This window comes from Oncorhynchus keta, chromosome 28, assembly GCF_023373465.1.
Source record: "Oncorhynchus keta strain PuntledgeMale-10-30-2019 chromosome 28, Oket_V2, whole genome shotgun sequence".
Lineage (NCBI taxonomy): Eukaryota > Metazoa > Chordata > Actinopteri > Salmoniformes > Salmonidae > Oncorhynchus > Oncorhynchus keta.
In genome coordinates this window covers 38,662,960-38,683,796 of record NC_068448.1, presented here as the reverse complement: position 1 = coordinate 38,683,796, position 20,837 = coordinate 38,662,960, and the positions used below count along the sequence as shown (strand labels likewise).

Here is a 20,837-nt window from a genome sequence, read left to right as displayed (position 1 = left end):
TGGGACTAAACCCCTTCCTCTGCAACTGGATCCTGGACTTCTTGACGGGCCGCCCCCAGGTGGCAAGGGTAGGCAACAACACGTCTGCCACGCTGATCCTCAACCCTCAACACTGGGGCCCCTCAGGGGTGTGTACTTAGTCCCCTCCTGTACTCCCTGTTCAGGACAACAACCTCTCCCTCAATGTGAACAAGACAAAAGGAGCTGATCGTGAACTACAGAAAAAGGCAGGCCGAACAGGCCCCCATTAACATGGACAGGGCTGTAGTGGAGCGGGTCGAGAGTTAAGTTCCTTGATGTCCAAATCACCAACAAACTATCATAGTCCAAACACACCAAGACAGTCGTTAAGAGGGCACCACAACAGCTTTTCCCACTCAGGACACTGAAAAGATTTGGCATGGGTCCCCAGATCCTCAAAAAGTTATACAGTTGCACCATCAAGAGTATCCTGACCGGTTACCTGGTATGGCAACTGCTCGGCATCTGACCGTAAGGCACTACATTACGGACCATCACTGGGGCTAAGCTTCCTGCCATTCAAGACCTATATACTCGGCAGTGTCAGAGGAAAGCTCCCAAAAAATGTCAGACTCGTCGCTGTTCTCTCTGCTACCGCACGGCAAGCGGTACCGGAGCGCCAAGTCTAGGACAAAAAGGCTCCTTAACAGCTTCTACCCCAAGCCATAAGACTGCTGAATAATTAATCAAATGGCCACTGGACTATTTACATTGACACCCCCCCCCCATTTGTTTTGTACACTGCTGCTACTCTGTTTATTATCTACGCATAGTCACTTCACCCCTACCTACATCTACAAATTGCCTCGACTAACCTGTAACCCCATACATTGACTCGGTACCAGTACCCCCTATATATGACCTCGTTGTTTTTATTTTATTGTGTTACTTTTTATTTTATTTTTTTACTTTAGCTTATTTGTTTTTTTCTTGGTCTGCACTGTTGGTTAAGGGCATGTAAGTAAGCATTTCACGGTAAGGTCTACACATGTTGTAGTCGGTGCATGTGACAAAACGTTAAGATTTGATTTGTATTAGCTAGTAATAGATTCTAGCACTCAGTCTTCTCCGCATTTCTTTATCGTCATGCTAGCATAATCAATGACTACTACCTATCGGACAACTAACTATTAAACTCCAGAAAAATATGAAAATACCCACACAATGCACGGGTTTTACTACCAGCTACTAACTAAGGCCAGCTAGTGTATGCTATCAATTTCTAAACAAAGACACACATCTTGGGTAAAGTTAGCTAGATGAAAAACAGTATCTTTCCCCAACTAAAAGTTGAAGGTGAGATTAAAACGTTGCTAAATCTCCTGGCTTCAGATTTTCTGTGGATTTTATATGGCAGTTGGCAACCAATTTTAAGGTGCATTACCGCCACCAACTGGACTGGAGTGTGGACCAGAGACAGTGAAGGTCTAAATCCTACCCAAGATTCTCATCAATCCAAGGAAACTAAATACATAAGTAAATACTACATCCCCTGAAGATTTCCCCCAGCAGTTCAATGAATCCTGGCTCTTCAACCCCATTATTTTTATTTATTTTATTTAACTAGGCAAGTCAGTTAAGAACAAATTCTTATTTACAATGACGGCCTAGGAACAGTGGGTTAACTACCTTGTTTAGGGGCAGAACGACATTTTTTTCTTCCCTTGTTAGCTCGGGGATTCGATTTCGCAACCTTTCGGTTACTGTCCCAACGCTCTAACCACTAGGCTACCTGCCGCCCCAAATTACATCTCAAATCTAATAACAATCACTCCCTTTCCCTCCGATATTTCTGGTACTGAAATAGAACATGTTCCACTGTCTCCATCTCCTCCTGACAATGATCACACCTCCTAGTCAGATGTTTCCCCACCAATTTCAATGTACTATTGAGCCTTTTGTGTCCCAGTCTCAGCCTTGTGATTACACTTCCCTCCCTGTCCCCACCTTGAGGACCTCCCTGTCCCCACCTTTTCCTGGATCTGAAACAGGCGTCTTCCCTTCCTCTCCCTGTTCCACAACTCTTGCCATTTGTTTTTAACCACTGCTCTTATTAAACCGCTTGGCTTCTGCTTTACTAATTCACAATTCCATCTCAACATTAGGATGTTTAAGAGCCTGCTTGGTGATAACACCCACCTACCTCCTCCTTCCCCTCTACTCCCACTGGAGCTGGTACCCAGAGGAACATCACAAATACCCCCAACCTGTTTCCCCCTATACAAATACTGCAAAACCTCATCATTTGCATCTCGCAGCAGACAGGGTGTATTAAGTTACGCTCATCAGTGCTGCACAGGAGTCAGAGCAGAAGACTACCTCTCCTCCACCCACTCTGCAGCCAACAGTATGGCCAACAACTCCATTGTGCAAACAGATAAATTATCCGTTGCTCTTTTTGTCACTGCCACCTTAAACTCAGTAACACTAAAAGCTGTACCTGTCCTCTCTGCACCTGTCCTCCCATATCTTACACTCGCAATCAGTAGGAAGAACCACAGAGGGGCTAAACTCCCTCCCAAACAACCCCATCTCTCTCGCCATACCATTGCCTATCCACCCAAATAATTGTATTCAGATTTCGTTAAGGTTCTAGGAGCACATTTTCTTGTAGCGTGTGTAACCTTATGTCCTTGTAGATTTACCCAATAGGTAATGTCTTAACTTTAAACAACATCTCTCCCAACTCTACCTGCATCGCTGCCATCGGAAAGGTCTCGAGTGCTCCACAACATATTCTTAGGGCTTGAAGCTGGATTACATCTAGCTTTTTTAAAAGATTTCTGAGCTGCTGATCCATATGCCATACTTCCATAATCCAGTGATGACTTTAACAGCACTATATATAGCATTTGACACCATTCTATCTGCCCCCCCACTCCATTCCTGACAAGCAACGCATCACATTCAATATTTTCTTTCCTTTGACAAGTACTCTGTTAATATGCTCTGCCCATGTCACTCGAGTGTCAAACCAGACCCCCAAGATTAATCGGAATGGCCGATTTCAAGTTTTCATAACAATCGGGAATCGGTATTTTTGGGCGCCGTTAAGAACACATTCTTATTTTCAATGATGGCCTAGGAACGGTGGGTTAACTGCCTTGTTCAGGGGCAGAACGACAGATTTTCACCTTGTTCGGGGGATCCAATCTTGCAACCTTACAGTTAACTAGTCCAACGCAATAACGACCTGCCTCTCTCGTTTCACTCCACAAGGAGCCTGCCTGTTACGGGAATGCAGTAAGCCAAGGTAAGTTGCTAAGTAGCATTAAACTTATCTTATAAAAAACAATCAATCATAATCACTAGTTAACTACACATGGTTGATGATATTACTAGATATTATCTAGCGTGTCCTGCGTTGCATATAATCTGACTGAGCATACAAGTATCTGACTGAGAGGTGGTTAGCAGAAGCAGGCGCGTAAACATTCATTCATACAGCACTTTCATGCGTTTTGCCAGCAGCTCTTCGTTGTGTGTCAAGCATTGCGCTGTTTATGACTTCAAGCCTATCAACTCCCGAGATGAGGCTCGTGTAACCGAAGTGAAATGGCTAGCTAGTTAGCACGCACTAATTGTCGTTGTGTTGCTGGTTCGAGCGGGAGGAGCGAGGAGAGGGACGGAAGCTATACTGTTAGACTGGCAATACTAAAGTGCCTATAAGAACATCCAATAGTTAAAGGTTAATGAAATACAAATGGTATAGAGGGAACTAGTCCTATAATTCCTATAATAACTACAACCTAAAACGTCTTACCTGGGAATATTGAAGACTCATGCTTTCATATGTTCTCATGTTCTGAGCAAGGAACTGAAACGTTTGCTTTCTTACATAGCACATATTGCACTTTTACATTCTTCTCCAACACTTTGTTTTTGCATTATTTAAACCAAATTGAACACGTTTCATTATTTACTTGAGGCTAAATTGATTTTATTGATGTATTATATTAAGTTAAAATAAGTGTTAATTCATTACTGTTGTAATTGTCATAACAAATAAATAAATAAATTGTCTGATCAATCGGTATCGGCTTTTTTTGGTCCTCCAATAATCGGCATCGGCGTTGACAAATCATAATCGGTCGACCTCTACTCCAAACCCCATGTTATCCAGCTTGATGAGTCGGCCTTCCTTCCACATCATAAGCCTTTTCTACATCAAAGACAACGGCTACCACCACCTCCTTATTGCCTGTGCCTTCCGTATGACTGACTCAAAGCACAGTACAGGATCCTGCCTTTCCTGAACCCACTTTGATCTGGTGACATTAGTCTTCTACACTCCAGAAAGTAAGTCAGCATTTCCCATTTCCATAAGTTTAAATACATGAGATGTCAACGCTATCGGCCTACAGCTTATTAAAAGGGCTAGTTGGGTCTTTCCCTGGTTTCCGTAGCGCCACCACTACAGCCTGCTTACAACTTCCAGGCGGTTTCTCCTCCTGCCACACCTTATTGTAAAGGCCCAATACTTTCTTCATTGCAGTGTCGCGGAGATGAGCCATCATGATGTAACACATCTCATCCTTCCCAGGAGATGTTACCCCAGCTTTAGCTAAAGCTCTCTTCATCCCAGCCAACGGGAAAGGGCCATTCAATGCATCCCCCCCACCACCATCTCTCTCTGATCCAGGACCGCAGGATGTTCTCCTCTGACGCTGCTGTCAGATTATTTTAGCAATGCACCTTAAAATGCCTGGGCTAACATATCTGCCTTCTCCATATCTCCCCACAGCACAGGGAGATCCCAATCCCATCTGACCCCACCCATCCCCCATAGGAGTGGTCCTGCCTATGTATCCACAGAACCCGGCGCCAACACTTCCTCTTAGCTGTCCTAATGATCTTCCTTATTACGGTTTGTGCTTGTTTATACTGAATCGGGTGCTGGTGATGAACCATTTCAACATTCTGAAAGCCCTGTTCTTACTCTTCACTGCTTCTCAACACTCCTCAGTCCACCAGGGGACTGCGTTACTCTTTCTCCCCCCTGTACCCATAGGAATCGCCTGCCTTGTCGCTCCTACTGCTGCTCCTCTTACTGCATCATTAACTCTTTCTGTATCTGAATTGAGATCGACCTTAGACAGCGCCTGTTTACTCAACTCCTGGAACTAAGCCCACTCTGCTTTCCCAAATATCCATCCCCTCAATCCATTTCCTACTGAATCTCTCACCCTCAAGCCTATAGCGCACAACAGGATAGTGATCCGTACCCCCTGTAGATTCCTCCAAAAAACCTCCCAATTACATCTGCCTGCCATTGAACTTGAGATCAAGGTAAGATCCAGAGCAGATTCCTTTCCAGTTACTGGGTCAATCCTGATTCCCCGGCCGGCATTAAGACTCACAAGATCTTTCTCATCCAGTAGTTCCTCCAACACTTGTCCATTTACATCAGTCCTTAACCCTCCCCAGAGTGTACTATGAGCACTAACATCCCCACATTACCAGTCTCCTATCTGGACCTTCTACATTCCCAAGGGCCATCAACTCTAGTCTCTTACACGGGTTGTAAAAGTTCACTATTTCCATACCCCCCCCTGCCAACCACACCTCTAACACTACATACTCCTGTTCAACTCCCACACACCTATATGGGAGCCCTCACTTTATAAAGGAAACACACCCTCTTCCTCCCCTGCCACCCTATCTCTACAGACTGCAACACAACCTTGTAATACAAAATTGAGAGTAGGTTTAAGCCAGGTCCCCTGGAGACATATCACGTCAGGTTCGGCTGGTATCTCCTCAAGACACCATTAGCCATCAAACTTCTGACATTCCATTGAGGGATTAACACCATTGTGATAATTAACCAATACATGATTCCTGGCTGGACTGATAATCTTATGGAGGTCATCCTGTACATTTTCCCATATCAGTCCTGTGATCCCAAGTTACACTACATAACCAAAGGTATGTGGACACCTGCTCGTCAAATATCTCATTCCAAAATCATGGACATTAATATGGAGTTGGTCCCCTCTTTGCTGCTACAACAGCAAATGGGACTACTGTGGGGACTTGCTTCCATTCAGCCACAAGAGCATTAGTGGCACTGATATTGGGCGATTAGGCCTGGCTCACAGTCGGTGTTCCAATTCACACCAAAGGTGCTCGATGGAGTTGATGTCAGGGCTCTGTGCTGGCCAGTCAAGTTCTTCCACAACAATCTCAACAAACCATTTCTGTATGGACCTTGCTTTGTGCATGGGGGCATTATCATGCTGAAACAGGAAAGGGCCTTCCCCAAACTGTTGCCACATAGTTGGAAGCCCAAAAACTTCTAGAATGCAATTGTATACTGTAGCATTAAGACTTCTCTTCACTAGAACTAAGGGGCCTAGAACGAACCATGAAAAACAGCACCAGACCATTATTCCTCCTCCACTAAACTTTACAGTTGGTAGTGGCACTATGCAGTCGGGCAGGTAGCGTTCTCCTGGCATCCGCCAAACATAGCTTCGTCCGTCGGACTGACATATGGTGAAGCATAATTCATTACGCCAGACAAAGCGTTTCCACAGCTCCAGAGTCCAATTGCGGCGAGTTTTACACCACTCCAGCCGACACTTGGCATTGTGCATGATGAGCTTAGGCTTGTGTGCGGCTGCTCGGCCATGGAAACCCATTTTATGAAGCTCCCGGCGATCTGTTATTGTGCTGACATTGCTTCCAGAGGCAGTTTTGAACTCGGTAGTGAGTGTTGCAAATGAGGACAGATTATTTTTACCAGCACTTTAACTGGACCCCATCTCCACATGCATGTTCTCCCCCACACATCTCCTTTTGCCTTTACACACCGCCGCAACGTTCCCAAACCATTGACAGTTATAGCAACGCAATGGTTTCGGCATGGTCACACATAGTAACTCATAAACCCAATCTTAGTAGCACTGACAAGCTATCCACCTTCTTCCCATTTTGTGTCACCTGCAGGCACTTTGCCTCAATAAGAGAGCCTCCCTTCAAGTGGTCCTTTATTTCTTTCACGTTCATTTATGGAACTCCTGTAATAAGTCCCTTCACCCACTGCCGTCCAGCTTGATCCGGCATGCTACTATCAACCACACGTTTACATACCTGCTTGAGTTTGAGCTCCTTCTCATACTGTTTAACATTGAAACACAGCACCACCAAACTTCCATCACGAAGAGCTTCGGCAGACACATCCTCTCCTACTTTACTCTCCAAATCCCTAGTCAAAGTGATTGTACAGTCCGCCGTGACACCACCTCATCAACGGGGCGCCGCCGTGTACGACGATCAATAACTTCTAATTCCTCTGCGAAACCATCTGAGAGAATCTGAAATGGCCTAAACACACGGTCACCATAGTGAAGAAGGCACGACAGTGACTATTTAACCTAAGGATGCTGATGCTCAGTGTTCTACAGGAGCACCATCGAGAGCACACTGTCGGGCTGCATCACAGCCCGGTATGGCAACTCCATCGCTGCAGACCGCAAGGCTCTTCAGAAGATGTTAAAACGTGCAGCCGAACGCACCACTGGGAGCACACTCCATGCCCTACAGGACACCTACACCACCAGGTGTCGCAGGAAGGCAAAGAAGATCATCAGGGACCCCAGCGACCCAAGCCTTGCCCTGTTCTACCCGCTTCAAATCACTCAGACGCAGGTAGAACAGGAGCATCATGGCAAAAACTATTGTCCAGTCCTTCAGTTTATACCCTCAGGATGCTGAATAGCCACCACTAGTCAGCTACCTGCTCCCCGCTCCACTGCTACTCCTCTTATGGACCTTCACCCGCTACCGGCTAACCCCCCCCCTCCCCATAATGACATTCATCACTGTTGTAGTTGTTAATATGTATATTATTACTTTTTGGTTTTTATTTCACTCAATGATCATGCTGCTGTCCCCCTATGGTCATTCCACCCCACCCCCTCAAGTCTTTACTCTGCCTCCACCCCAATAGAAATGTATTTATTCATCACTGCCACCTTTGTTATTATGCATATTGTTTATTTTACCATTTTCATTATTTTATTTCCCTAGTCCTGCATTTTGGAGCTCAAAGCCTAAGATTTCCACTGCGCCCTGTAATCACACCTGCAACCTGTACATGCGACCATTAAACCATCTGAATATGGTCCTTAAATTTCACCAACACCTTGAACGCCAATACAACACTGCGAACCGAACCTCTGTCATCACTACTCTCCCCCCCACAAGACCTGCAAAGGCTCCTCGGGCGTCCTCTTCTTCTTAACCTTTACTACTCTACCTCCACCTTTTCCACTCCATCCGGTCCTCCTCAACTCCTAACCCGCCTACATTTCCATCCATCTCTGTTCCAGTCACAGCCCAGTGTTGCTCAACCACCTCCACCGGATTTATTCACGTTTCGTCAATACAAAAACCGATTCGAAATTATATCTTGATAGTAAAAAATGAAAATGAACTAAGCTTGTGTCAGCTGTTCGTCGTTACAAATGCACACCCACTCCCCCGAATCTGTTCAGATTACTGTGTAACAAGCTCATTGAACTATATAGGAACCAGTCTTCCGATTATCTTCTATCTAATTCTGTGACGAATTAATTAACACGTCTGCAGAGGGGTTTCCTTATTCTCTCGTACCTGTCCGTCTTCCTAGTTTTTAAAATATTTTTTTAAACAAAGGAATCTGCAGTCTCCGGCTCGATGAAACCACATGGGTACTGCCTATGTTTATAATTAACTACAGTCATAAAATGCAAAAAGCCATAACTCGTAAAATACGTACAACTTTCCCTTATGTATATTAACGTTACAGCGTGTGATGCAAGTTGTAACACATATGTTTTTATGTTTACCTGGGATTCGTTTGCTGTGGATGTCTGGCCTATAAATCTTTTGATTGATGGTCTGCTTTATCGCTATGATCCCTCCCCCTTTGTCGTCTGTCTTTTTTGTTAAAATGTAAATATGTGCAGAGACGTGACATGCCGGCCCGTTTGGTACTACAAAATAGAATGGGACTTGGAAAATGTAAAGAAAACTACAACCCATGAAGCGACCAAAGTATCATGTCGCCCTCTTGTGACGGGGATGTGCATACCATCCAAGAGTGGATTTTTATTTATTTTTAACAAATGCAAATTTGAGAATATTTAGGCTAGAGCCAAAGATGAAAGGGGAAATCTTATACTAGAGCTCATTGCCAAATGTCAGTGAATTACATACTTTGAAAGTGTTCATTTCAGCAGCCTGACCCTGCCACTTTGTTTACTAAGCTACTAAATTTAGGATGAGGTTTAGGTAACCACTCTAAAATTCAGAATGCCTGAAGGTCAATTAGACTGACATGATCGTTGGAAACATATTTGGAGCTATACATTGTAGATAATGTATACAAAAAATGGGGCAAAAAACTATGGATTTGTATGATAGGTTAAGGTAAAACAATAAACAATACAAATATTTTTCAAGAATCAGTGGGTATCATCAAGTAATTGACCATTGAACAGTGGGAAATCTTAATGTGACTTCAATAGTATAATGAGTTGATACATTGTGCCAGCGTTACTTAGTAAAGGCCTATAGGTGCCAGTCTTGCCTCTGACAATGCTCTCCTCCTTATCCCAGCCCACGTTTTGAGCATGAGGTCCCAGGATTCACACAAAGCTGTGATTGGTGGAAATGCTGAACCTATGCTCCTGATTGGCTGATGGGGTGTTGTGAGTATTTGTACATCAGTAGTGTAGGTTCTGCGCCTGTTAATGCACTGCAGGGAGAGAGGGAAACGGGGGGAGAGCGCTAAAACCATAGAGAGAGGGTCGTTTCCTGATCCTAGTGTGGGAGCAGCAACTAGTGACTGCCTTTGTGTGGTTAGAGCCAGGAGCTCAGGGCTAACCCTGTTGTGTGAGAGTGGACCGTACAGAGGACATCTACAGCCCTCCCTGGATGCTGTGACTGTCCATTACTCTCTGTATCATCGTATTGCAACAAAGCCCGGACCCCACTAGGGAGGATGGGAAGGTGTGTATGGTGGTGGGGGTGACCTCCATATTTCAGGAAAGTGACTGCATAGGCTTACAGAGTAAGTCAAACTTAGTAAGTCAAACTTGGTCCCCAGGTTCAAAACAACATTCTTTGTGTGCTGCAAGAATGCACATTTGGGTTAGTTATCAACACAACTTTTGGGTGAATAAAAAAAAAACGAAATTGTATATATTGTTTTTACTTTCTTGCTGCAGTGGGGCAATGTTGTTTACGACCTACATCCCAGACACCAGGATAGAGGTTTTGATTTAGTAACGTCCTTGGTATGGGAGTATAGAGCCAGCCACTGACTGGGATTCCCTTCGGCCAAACAATCCATGCACTGTTCTGACTGACCGTAGATCACGTAGGCTTCTCTCTGCTGGGGTCTAATCACAAGACCACTCCATCTATGGCCGTCCTTCTCCCAAAAGCCTTGTGAATTATTCCTAACAACTGCATTCCAAATTGCATCATATTCCCTACATAGTGCACTACTTTTGGCCTGAGCTCAGGAATGACCCTCATTGGAGTTTTGAGAGCTAAAAGTGTAATATGACCCCTCAAACAGCACACTGGTACCACGTTCACTTATCGGAACGTTTGCATTCTGCTACAGCCGTTTTGTTGCTAAGCGTTCTTGAGATAAAGACCTGACCACAGTATACTCTGGGCATGTCTTTAAGAAATAAAAAGTCCACCTTGTTGGGAGCCATTTTCCTTACGAGTACTAGTTGTCATGATTTTTCATGCCTGAGGGGATAGGAATCCTGTGTTGTGTGTTTGAGGTCCCTGCCTGCCTGTGGAATCAGTCTGTACTGCATATCTGGATCTGCCACACACCCCTGAAGAATGTAACACACTCAGGTAGCATATGGCAGAAGAGTCAATGGCGAGAATGCAAGGAACTGTCGCCTAGTGTATGTAATGTGGCAACTTCTTCCTAACCCTGTGACATGGTCCCTACTAGACTACTAAAAGAGGTTTATGCATACTGTTGGCCCCAACATTCTGTCTGACCTCTGGCTCTGTTCCAGCCTACTTTAAAACTGCTCTGGTCCAACCTCATTGAAAATCCCAATCCAGATCCCGCCTCACAGAATAATTATAGACCTATCTCTAAGCTTCCAAAGGAAAAACAGGTTCAGAAAGTTTAGCAAATGTATATATATTTTATAGAAATACCTGATATTTACATAAATATTCACTATTTGCAATGAGACTCAATTGAACTCAGGTGCATCCTGTTTCCATTGATCGTCGTTGAGATGATTCAACAACTTGGTCCATCTGTGGTAAATTCAATTGATTGAACATGATTTGGAAAGGCACACACATGTTTAAGGTCGACCATGCACTTCAGAGCAAAAACCAAGCCATGAGGTCAAAGGAATTGTCCGTAGAGCTCTGAGACAGGATTGTGTCGAGGCACAGATCTGGAGAAAGGTACCAAAAAAAGTCTGCAGCATTGAAGGCCCCCAAGAACTCTGTGGTCTCCATTCTTAAATGGAAGAAGTTTGGAACCACCAAGACTCTTCCTAGAGCTGATGGCCCGGCCAAACTGAGCAATCGGGAAAAGGGCCTTGGTCAGGTAGGTGACCAAGAACCCGAAGGCCACTCTGACAGAGCTCCAGAGTTGCTCTCTGGAGATGGGAGAACCTTCCAGAAGGACAACCATCTCTGAAGCACTCTACCAATTAGGCCTTTATGGTAGAGCGGCCAGACTGAAGCCACTCCTCAGTAAAAGGCACATGACAGCCCACTCGGGAGTTTGCCAAAAGGCACCTAAAGGACTCTCAGACCATGAAAACAAGATTCTCTGGTCTGATGGAACCAAGATTGAACTCTTTGGCCTGAATGCCAAGCGTCACGTTTAGAGGAAACCTCGCACCATCCCTACAGTGAAGAATGGTGGTGGCAGACTAGTCAGATCAAGGGAAAGATGAACGTAGCAAAGTAGAGATCCTTGATGAAAACCTGCTCTAAAGCGCTCAGGACCTCCGACTGGGGTGAAAGTTTCCTTCCAACAGAAGAACGACCCTAAGCACACAGCCAAGACAACGCAGAGGTGGCTTTGGGACAAGTCTCTGAATGTCCTTGAGTGGCCCAGCCAGAGCCCATACTTGAACCCGATCGAACATATCTGGATACCTGAAAATAGCTGTGCAGCGACGCTCCCCATCCAACCTGAAAGAGCATGAGGATCTGCAGAGAAGAATGGGAGAAACTCCCCAAATACAGGCGTGGCAAGCTTGTGGCGTCATTCCCAAGAAGACTCGAGGCTGTAATTGCTGCCAAAGGTGCTTCAACAAAGTACTCGGTAAAGGATCTGAATACTTGTGATTTATTATTTTTTTTAATAATAATTGTGCAATAATGTCAACCTGCATTTGCCTTGTCATTATGTGCGTGTAGATTGCAGGGGGGTGGGTAATTTGAATTCATTTTAATACAAATTTACCAAAATGTGGAAAAAGGGGTCTGAATACTTTCCGAATGCACTGTACAATGCTTTTTTTTTTGCTCACGCCTAGATTACTGTAATTGAGAGATCTACAGACAAATTAAATCTGCATTTTCCTACCAGTGGTGTTTCCACTAGTAAATGGGGAAACCAAGGCTTTCTGAAGGCATCTGCGCTATCACCAAATTGTGCCAGAAAAACAGACTATTACTCAGCTTCATTTTGTGTATACAATTCAAATTAGGGCAGCATAAATAGTAGCATTTGATTCAGATTTTTCCCCTCCACTGTTTATCAAAACTCCATGGCACAGCAGTAAGTTGTGGTTTTCGTAGCCAATACATCATTTGGAATACCAGGTTAGCGTCATACATCATGCCACCCTCCCCCCCTTCAAATATAACAATCTATGGGATTATTTAGGATGCTCAACACAGAAGTTTATGAAAAATAATTTTAACAGCAGTGCAGAAAGTGTAGTTTCACACTAAAACAGAGGCACACAACTTGAGTCCTCCCAAAATCACATTCATGCTGGTTTTCATTCCCAAGACTGCAGTGTCCACAGCTGGTTTCCCAGGCTAAAAAGGAGTCACTGAGAAAAAAGAAAAAAAAAACACCAGGAATGACAACAAGCAGACACTGGCCTTTGAGGGACAGTTGCGCATCCCCAACGCCAACATTTAATCATACAAGTGATGAGAAACCAAGGAATGAAACACAAGTCAATGGCTGGAGAGCATCAACTTGGTGGCACAAATGTCTCAGATGCCCATTGTGTTTTGACAATGCATACAGATCGACCTGACAAAGAGTAATACTGCCACGGACTTCATGAACAAATTAAACTAAATTCCGCAATTGGTCTTTGGGAACAAACACATTTACTCCATAACCCCAAACGACAATTTCAAAAGGCATGAAGTGTTGGTCTTGAAGTGATCCCTCACTTGGAAATGAATCTGCCCAATGAAGGACTGATGTAGCACCTGTTATGGTGAGGGAGAGGACATTGATCAGTTCAACAGAAGGATAATAACAACAGCAAAAAAGACTTCATGAAAATATAGTGAACGCTTCAGTGGAGTTGCATGGGTTTTGGGGTAGGAGTAGAACCCAGAGAGGAATAATGTGCTTGGGAGAGTTGAGTGGTAGAGTTCCTCTATCCAGCTGTAGAAATCTGACAGGCGTTGTGAGCAGGATGTATTCTGCCCAGAGTAGATTTCTTTCAGTCTTAGTTGTGGCACATTTTTGTTCATTTAACCTCAATCTATGGCCTAGACCCGACTTGTTTTTCAAAGTGTATGCATACATATTCATGGGAGCCCACCCTCCCCAGCCATCCATCATGACTTATAAAGGTGACCTAAAGGGCGGGTGCATTCTGGAGAGAATCGGTTGTCTCTGGAGTTAAAAAAAAAAAAAGAGAGAAAAAAAAAAAGAGGCAGCTGGATGGTGCCCTATCAGAGCGTGCGTGGGTTGTACTCTGGCAGCTTCTTGAGCTTGTCTTGTTCCTGTGGAGTATCCTGTCTGGCGATGACCAGGCAGTGTGCGTATCCCATCACCACCTGCAACCACAAACAACAAAAAGTTTCAGAGTGAACATGCACCTACTAAATGCAGTTCCCATCTTCAGAATACATAAGTGGGAATTCAAATTCATCACGGTTTTCATTCTCTGTTGCTGCTCCACACCTGTTCAGTGTAAACTCCATCCAGGGTCTTCACCTCCTGAGCAGTAGTGGAGGACTTGGCCTTGTTGTCTCCGTATCCCTGTAACAAAACCCATGGCATAAGAGGTGAAGCCGGAACAGGTGTGCCAATTCAGCAGTCCCTTGAGCACACAAGTACATTTCTATAATGCTACAGCACTTTGGGTGCGAGAAGTCTGCTTTATAAATACACCAATTAAAACGTACCAGTTCTCCAAAGGTGGGGGAGGGTCCCCAGCTGATGGTGCTGTCGTCTGCAGCGATAACTATACTGCTTTTCCCGCACGCCAGACTGCGGACCTTCCAGCCACACAGGTCCTGCACGGCCTTGGGGTACATGGTAGACTCCCGCGAGGTATTGGTGACCCCCCAGAAAAATAGCCCTCCTGCACACAAAATGTTAATATTGCAGCTTCCTAATCAAAAAACACCTGTAAAATTTGTCCAACTCTTTGGCGTTATGGCTATATTGTTTAGACTGACGGATGTAAGGTTCAAAATCAGTTGGCACACCCCTTGAAAATCACTACAATATACACTCAGTGTACAAAACATTAAGAACACCTTCCTAATATTGACCTGCACCACCTTTTGCCCTCAGAACAGCCTCAGTTCGTTGGGGCATGAACTCTAAAAGGTATTGAAAGCGTTCCACAGGGCTGCTGGCCCATGTTGACTCCAATGCTTCCCACAGTTGTGTCAAGTTGGCTAGATGTCCTTTGGGTAGTGGACCATTCTTGACACACAAGAGAAACAGTTGAGCGTGAAAAACCCAGCAGCATTGTAGTTCTTGACACACTCAAACCGGTGCGCCTGGCACCTACTACCAGCCCCGTACCATACCGTTCCAACTGCACTTTTTTTCTTGCCCATTCACCCTCTGAATGGCACACAAACACAATCCGCATCTCTATTTTCTCAAGGCTTAAAAATCCTTCTTTAACCAGACCTCCCCATCATCTACACTGGTTAAAGTGGATTTAACAGGTGACATCAATAAGAGATAGCAGCTTTCACCTGGTTAGTCTGTCATGGAAAGACACATGTTTTGTACAGAGTGTATATCAGGTAGAGCAACAGACGTGGGGAAGTAACGGTAGTATTCTTGGTTTAAAGTGGTATAAATTGATAATAGTCCAATCAAATAATTCTAAAAAGATTTACTCATCAGTGCGACATTCAAGGGGTTAAGCATTGTGTCCCATACCCATCTCATTTATAGCGAAGGAGCACTGATAGCCAGTGTAGATTTGGGATGCCCCGCGCCCGGGGAAGTCGAAAAGCTTCACCAGTCTGGGCACCATCTCGTCCTTCTGCTCCGTGTGACCCAGACGTCCATAACCACCAAAGCCCCAGGAAAACACCCGCTTCTGGGAGTCCAATATCAGCTGGAAACACACACACCTCGCGCTAACATCACTAATATACACAAACACTATTGCGAGACATAAAGCTCTATATCATTGCTTGATTTCTATTTCTAAAATGCACATTTCTGGCTCAAGGGGTATTTGTGACAATAGGGATCAGAGCCTGTATTTATAAAGTGTCTCAGAGTAGGAGTGCTGATCTAGAATCAGGTCCACCATGTACATGTCATTTTATTCATTACGATCTAAAAAAGGCCAAACTGATCGTTCTCCAAGCTGAATACGCGTCCTGGTCTTCCCTCCTCACCGTGTGATTGCCTCCGCAGGCGACGTCTCGGACCACCACGTTAGGTACAGGCGTCACCTGGCCGTCCTTACTCTTCTCGATGAAAATGGCCACGCGGCGTGCAATGGTCTCACAGTCAAACTCGATGCGCTGGGCGCGGGCAATGAACTTGCCGTCAGAGTTGTGTCCTGTGACCCAAAACAAAAATAAGTGCAATGCCAGTGTTTGATCTAGAATGATTTTTGAAGGGGTCATTGTGAATCTTTAAAATGTGTCATTAGAAAAACATTTTAACATTTTAAATCTGTCCAGTCCTGCTCGTTAGTTGCATACATACCTAGCTGGCCATACTCTGGGCACCCGAACGAGTAGAGGTTTCCTTTGCAGTCCACCACCATGCTGAACTCTGCCCCACACGCCACCTTGACCAAGGGCTGCCCATTGTACTGGATCTGAGAGGGGAAAGGAGAAGCTTTCATAAGCACAGGCTCAGCATGTGGCCATATTAAACCTATAATAAATCAGCCACAATAATTAGGCTGATGAATAATGAGGTTGATGTTGCTTACCAGGGCCGGACTGAGGACTGCATCTGTTTGGTTGCCCTGACCCAGCTGGCCCAGTTTGTTCTCTCCAAAAGAGTAGGCGGTGCCACCCTCTGTCAATGCCAGGGTGTGGTTGCGTCCACAGGCTGCAGCCACCACCACTTCGTCTGCGAGGGCCTCAATCAGCTTTGGGGCCTCCAGGCGCTTGGTGTCCCCGTGACCCAGCTGACCTTTTTCATTTCGACCTGACAAAGGGAGAAAGAAGTCAATATTGATCCTTTCTCCTGGACTCAAAACAAGCTAGAATGATTACATCTATGAAACATATACATACAAGTACAAACTATGAGCTATTACAGTATAGCATTCCTACCCCAGCTCCAGAGCTTGCCCTCAGTGGTGATTAGGAGGCTGTGGGCAGCACAGGGCCCAGACACCACACTGCTGACCTGCACGTCACTCATGCTGCCGTAGCGGTGAGGACCCCACAAGTTCTGGCCTAGGTTCCTGAAGGCCGCTGCGAGACCCCACACATCACAATTTTAACGTAAAGTCTGCTGCGATTGTAAATGCACTTTAAAGTTTGATTTGATAAGAAACAGGAACAGTTCAATACTGCAGTCAATTATGAGGATTGTTTCAAGATTGTCAGTAGAAAGACAGGAAAAAAATACTTTCAAAGTTGGTAGCACGAGTGCTATTGAGGAACAACCAAGTAGAGTATTGCATACAACAATGTACAGGACTGGGCAGGGTTATACCTTGTGCTTTTGGCACCTCTTTCCTTCCGATGAGATCCCAGTTGGTGGCGCCGAAAATGAGCAGTTGACCTTTGACTTTAGGTAAGTCAAGTTTCTATAGAAATGACAATACAGGGATCAGCTTTAGCTTAACGTTTCTCCTGATGTTTTGTCCTAGCACTGCATAAGCACCCTTGATTTACAAGTGACTAATAACATGTTGTTACATTCTCCATTCACATTAACCACAATTCTATATAGTCACATCACAAACCCCCTCCCTTGATTATCTGAACAATGTTCGACAACCTCATGCAGGTCAGGAGGACTTACTATTTTTTCCTTGATATCGTCCGCGACAGTGACTGGTTGAAGGCCTGACTTTGTAGCAGGCTTGCCAGGTTTCTTTGTGTTCTCCTGCTCTTCATAATCGTCAAACTCATCATCACTGCTGAACTCCCGTTCCTTCTTTTTGCCTCCTGCCCTCTTCCTCTTGATCCCACCATTCCCTGAGACTTCTGTTACCTTCTTGCGTGGCATGTTTGTCAAAATATCTGTATTAAAGTGGGGGTGAAAACACAGACATGCATTTAGATATCAATACAACCGAAACCAAACTATTATTGCTGAATTGCTGACAACGCAATGCTCTTTGAGAGGAAAGACATGTCAACAGTCAAAGGAAACCTATGCGTAAAATGGCTTGTCATTTACACGTTAAATTCAAGTCCAAGTACACACAAGTTAGAAAGCCACCTATCTTAGGCACGATTAACATAGCAACTCGCGCTAGTAATGAATTGTAGCACTCAGTTGTCCGCATTTCTTTGTCTTTGTGCTAACATAATCCGAGGCTACTACCTACTGAACAACAGACAACTATTAAACTACGGTAAAATACGAAAATAGCTACACAGTGCACGGGTTCACTGGATAAAAAAATGAATTAGTTAGCTAATTTAGCTAGCCAGCTAACGTCACTAACTAAGGCCAGCTAGTGTGAGCTATCGATATCTCAACAAAGACACAAACCTTGGGTAACGTTAACTAACGTTAGCTAGCTAATACACCGATGAAAAACTTTCGCTTTCTCCAACTAAAAGTTGCTAAACCTCTTGAGTTCCGATTATTTGACTTCTAATTCGGTGACTAATTAACGTCTGCAGAAGGATTTCCTGATTCTCTAGTGTCTGTCCGTCTTCCTCGTTTTTTTTGATGGATTTTTTTGAACAAAAGAATCTGCAGTCTCCGGCTCGATGAAACCACGTGAGTACTGCCTACATTTATAATTAACTACAGTTGGATAATGCAAAAAGCCATAACTCTCCCTTATGTATACGTTACAGCTTGAGCGAAAATATAAACGCAACATGTAAAGTGTTGGTTCCATGTTTCATGAGCTGAAATAAAATATCCCAGACATGGCACAAACTTGTTTACATCCCTGTAGGTGAACATTTCTCCAAAATAATACATCCACCTGACAGGCGTGGCATATCAAGAAGCTGGTTAAACAGCATGATCATTACATAGGTGCACCTTGTACCGGGGACAATAATAGGCCAATCTAAAATGTGCCGTTTTGTCACACAATACAATGCCACAGATGTCTCAAGTTTTGTGTGAGCATGCAAAATCATGCTGACTGCAAGAATGTCCACCAGAGCTGTTTCCAGAAAATGTCATGTTTATTTCTCTACCATAAGCCGCCTCCAAAATCACAACCACAGACCATGTGTATGGCATCGTGTGGGCGAGCGGTTTGCTGGTGTCAACGTTGTGAACAGAGTGCCCCGTGGTGGTGGTGGGGTTATGGTATGGGTAGGCGTAAACTACGGACAACGAACACAATTGCATTTTATTGATGGCAATTTGAATGCACAGAGGTATCGTGACGAGATCCTGAGGCCCATTGTCGTGCCATTCATCCGCTGCAATCACCTCATGTTTCAGCATAATGCATGGCCCCATTTCGCAAGGATCTGTACACAATTACTGGAAACTGAAAACGTCCCAGTTCTTCCACGGACTGCATACTCACCAGACATCACCACCCATTGAGCAAGTTTGGGATGCTCTGGATCGAGGTGTACGACAGCGTGTTCCAGTTCCCGCCAATATCCAGCAACTTGGCACAGACATTGAAGAGGACTGGGACAACATTTCACAGCCCACAATCAACAGCCTTATCAACTCTATGCGAAGGAGATGTGTAGCATGCACTGCATGCATGAGGCAAATGGTGGTCACACCAGATACTGACTGGTTTTCTGATCCACACCGCTAACTTTTTTTTAAAGGTATCTGTGACCAACAGATGCATATCTGTATTCCCAGTCATGTGAAATCCATAGATTAGGACCTAATGAATTTATGAACAGTAAATATTTGAAATTGTTGCATGTTGCGTTTATATTTTTGTTCAGTATATGTTTCAATGTTTACCTGGGATTCGTTTGCTGTGGATGTCTGGCCTACAAGTCTTTTGTTTGATGGCCTGCTTTATCGCTATGAGCCCTCCCCCTTTGTCGTCTGTCTTTTTTGTTCAAATGTGAATGTGCCGAGACGTGACATGCCGGCCTGGCGGGTACTACAAAATAGAAATACATGGGACTTGGAAAATGTCAAGAAAACTACAACCCATGAAGCGACCAAATTATCATGTCGCCCTCTTGTGACGGGAATGTGCATATCATCCAAAAGCACATTTTTGTATTATCTAGGCTAGAGCTACAGATGAAAGAGGAAATCTTTGACTGGAACTCATTGCTAAATGTCAGTGAATTACATACTTGAAAGTGTTAATTTCAGCAGCCTGACCCTTCCACTTTGTTTGCTAAGCTAGTACGCTTAGGGATGGGGCTTAGGTAACCACTCTGAAATTCAGAATGCCTGAAGGTCAAATAGACTGACATGATCGTTGGAAACATATTTGGAGCTATACATTGTAGACTATGTAAAAACAAAATGGGGGGCAAAACAGCCTTAGATTTGTATGATAGGGTAAGCTGAGTTGCACTAAGTTCATGAAGCTAAAACTGTCTTTACCGAGAACAAGGTGTGAGACCTCATTGTCTGTGTCTGTCCATTACACTCTGCATCATCACAATAGAGCCTCGACCCCACTAGTGAGTGGAGAGGAGAATGGCTCATAATAATGGCTGGAATGGTGTGAATGGAATGGCATCAAACACATGGAAACCATTCCCATGAGCCTGTTCTGCCCAATTAAAGTGCCACCAACCTCCTGTGGTGTGGTGGGGGGTGACCTCCAGATTTCAGGAGAGTGACCTGATGCATTTGATTGGCTTACAGAGCAACCAATTGCGAGGAGATGTGCATTCTGAAATAGATGTAGATAACAAAGAGGAAAAACATAATTATGCAATACTGCAGAGGGTCTTCAAATGCCTGAAGTTAACTCCCTTTGACTGTTAAGAGAGAGCCCTTATACATTTTTTTTTTTTTTGGGGGGGGGGTCTTCACGAATCAGACACGTGGTTGTCGGACGTGTGTGAAGTTTCATATGTACATTTCACCTACATCTAGTGTCCCATCTAGGGACCAACCAGGACCTACCCTGTTTAGCTTCAGAGGCAAACCAGCAGTGGGATACAGGATACTATGTTGTTGGAATGTGCCAAAACTTGCAACTAGAAAGAAAAGGCAGAAAAAGCAAAGGCCAGGGTAACATAAC

The 20,837-nt window shown here is 44.4% G+C and overlaps 2 protein-coding genes across 3 annotated transcripts in view; both read right to left on the bottom strand.

Moving 5' to 3' along the window:
• LOC118361285 (protein RCC2 homolog) overlaps positions 1 to 19,608 on the bottom strand; it is a 36,746-nt gene extending 17,138 nt beyond the window's left edge. Inside the window, exon 1 of the mRNA XM_052482961.1 lies at positions 19,586 to 19,608. The gene's annotated coding sequence lies outside the window, so the exon portion shown is untranslated. The remainder of the gene's footprint in view (positions 1 to 19,585) is intronic.
• LOC118361284 (protein RCC2 homolog) lies at positions 13,136 to 19,603 on the bottom strand. Of its 2 annotated transcripts, none has more exons than XM_052482962.1 (11): positions 19,586 to 19,603; positions 17,474 to 17,694; positions 17,162 to 17,255; positions 16,774 to 16,917; positions 16,425 to 16,645; positions 16,193 to 16,307; positions 15,877 to 16,043; positions 15,407 to 15,587; positions 14,407 to 14,585; positions 14,183 to 14,260; positions 13,136 to 14,055 (listed from the first exon to the last, which is right to left on the bottom strand). In XM_052482962.1, exons 2-11 carry the CDS (start codon positions 17,678 to 17,680, stop codon positions 13,951 to 13,953), a joined length of 1,491 nt encoding a protein of 496 aa, XP_052338922.1. In that variant the 5' UTR covers positions 17,681 to 17,694; positions 19,586 to 19,603; the 3' UTR covers positions 13,136 to 13,950. The 2 variants fall into 2 exon arrangements, with proteins under 2 accessions (XP_052338922.1, XP_035596999.1); XM_035741106.2 differs by lacking the exon at positions 19,586 to 19,603 and adding an exon at positions 18,173 to 18,503.
• Positions 19,609 to 20,837: the final 1,229 nt, after the last annotated feature.

Bases quoted from the DNA above. Each gene is read 5' to 3' on its own strand.
- LOC118361284 (XM_052482962.1), bottom strand. From the start codon at position 17,680: ATGCCACGCAAGAAGGTAACAGAAGTCTCAGGGAATGGTGGGATCAAG. The intron at 17,256-17,473 runs GTAAGTCCTCCT...TCATTTCTATAG, and splicing joins ACGATATCAAGGAAAAAATA to AAACTTGACTTACCTAAAGT. The intron at 14,586-15,406 runs GTATGGGACACA...TTTTGTGTGCAG, and splicing joins CTTCGCTATAAATGAGATGG to GAGGGCTATTTTTCTGGGGG.